The sequence below is a fragment of the Chiloscyllium plagiosum genome, unplaced genomic scaffold (genome assembly GCF_004010195.1).
Source record: "Chiloscyllium plagiosum isolate BGI_BamShark_2017 unplaced genomic scaffold, ASM401019v2 scaf_52623, whole genome shotgun sequence".
Lineage (NCBI taxonomy): Eukaryota > Metazoa > Chordata > Chondrichthyes > Orectolobiformes > Hemiscylliidae > Chiloscyllium > Chiloscyllium plagiosum.
In genome coordinates, this window is record NW_025208175.1 from 7,185 (window position 1) to 9,100 (window position 1,916).

The following is a 1,916-nucleotide window of genomic DNA, read 5'->3' on the forward strand; positions in this document are numbered from 1 at the left end:
GCAAGTCACACAAGGCAATGGATCGTGTGCTGGCACATGAGACTGGAATAGTTAGGTGGCTGTTATTGATAGGCGTGAATTGGGTGGATCAAAGGGTCTTTTTCCTGTGCTGTATAAGGTGAGTCTGTGAAAACGGTTATACATAATGCCTTCTTCATGTTAATCACAGATGATCTGTTTATCTCAGTTCCCACAACACGTACCTGGACATGGCATTACTTTGCTCTTGTGTGTCCCGCTGTGTTGAACCTCACAAGAGATTTTGCTGGAGCAATCTACCGCTGACCCGGACAGGGTTAACTGGCTGCTCAGGGTGTAGGTTCCCTTCTTGTTTCTCACTGATGGGTAAGTCTTCAATCCAGTCGTGATTAGCTCCCCACCTTTCTTCCAGGTTAACTTGGTGACGTCAGGGGAATAGTCCATCACCAAACAACCAAAGATCACAGAACCGGTGTTGTGCTCCAGACAGGAGGAGACCAGGCCATAAAGCGTGGGGGGAGACGGTGTCTCTACAACAGAATGACAAATTGAGCATGTTAGTTTCTGTTAATTTGACCTTATCAGTTACTCAAATGTATCCTCAGCTGTAAAAGTTTGCCAGTCTGCTCCCGCTGAAGTCGACAGCATAACTGGGGTTTATTTTTGTTTCCTACCAGTTGCTGATCATGATCATTGGTTCCCTCTTTAGAAACATGCCTTCGACCTTGACCATTGCCATATAATTTAGGAAGAAGAACATCCTGATCCCACCCCAGTAACTGTTTGAAGATCTCACCAACTGACACTTTCACTGGATTGCTGTGAAGAGCAGAGACATTTCACAAAAAACAAACTAAGGAAATGCAGATTCATCGAAATTCTACAGTGTGTGCAAACAGGCCATTTGGTCCAACAAGTCCACACCCACCCTCTGAAAAGTAACGCATCCAGACCCATTCCCCTACCCTATTATGCTACAATTAACCCTGAATAATGCACCGAACCTCCCAATCACTGAACATAACATTTGCAATTCCCCCAGCTTGCACATCTTTGGACTGTGGGAGGAAATGCACACAGACATGGGGAGAAAGTGCCAACTCCACACAGACAGTCACCCGAGGCTGGAATGGAACCTGAGTCCCTAGCACTGTGAGGCAGCAGGACTAACCACGGCCCCACTTGGTGCCGTGCTGCTGGAAATACCCAACAGCTGGCAGTACCCCCGGAGAGAAATCAGAGTGAATCATAGAACATAGAACATTACAGCGCAGTACAGGCCCTTCGGCCCTCGATGTTGCGCTGCCCTGTCATACTAATCTGAAGCCCATCCCACCTACACTATCCCATGTACGTCCATATGTTTGTCCAATGACGACTTAAATGTCCTTAAACTTGGCGAATCTACTACCGTTGCAGGCAAAGCATTCCATACCCTTATTACTCAATGAGTAAAGAAACTACCTCTGACATCTTTCTTATACCTATCTCCCCTCACTTTAAAGTTGTGTCCCCTCGTGTTTGCCGTCCCCATGCTTGGAAATCAGGTCCAGTGCCTTCCTCACTTATCAATGCAAGGCAGAATGTTCTCTCTGGGAGGAAGGTCACTGCAGCAGCAGCAGCACAGGCAGGAGCTGAGCACTGGGACGGGGAGGATGGCTGTCACGGCTGAACTCATGCCAATTGTCTGGAAGTTGAAACGTCTCTTTTACAATTATCTGAATTCTGGAGGCTGCTGAAAAATGGAGGACCATTAAGGTTCAGAGACTTTGGAGTGTTACAGCTGAGTATTTACGTAAATATTATTTGAGAAATGAACAAGTAATCTTTAATTTTAAAAGCTATCAAACTGACACACAGTTCACCAGCAAACCTCATCTTTCAGACTAACCACTGCACCTACTCTGTCTAGACCTAAATTCCCACTCACATTGACA

General features: G+C 46.1%; 1 gene segment (V, D, J or C); it reads right to left on the minus strand.

Annotated features, from left to right (window-relative positions):
• Nucleotides 1–509, minus strand: part of LOC122546670 — a gene marked incomplete at its 5' end in the record, with an annotated part of 7,234 nt that extends 6,725 nt beyond the window's left edge. Inside the window, 1 exon segment of the C gene segment in view lies at nt 204–509. Within this exon segment, the coding sequence occupies nt 204–509 (306 nt within the window).
• Nucleotides 510–1,916: the final 1,407 nt, after the last annotated feature.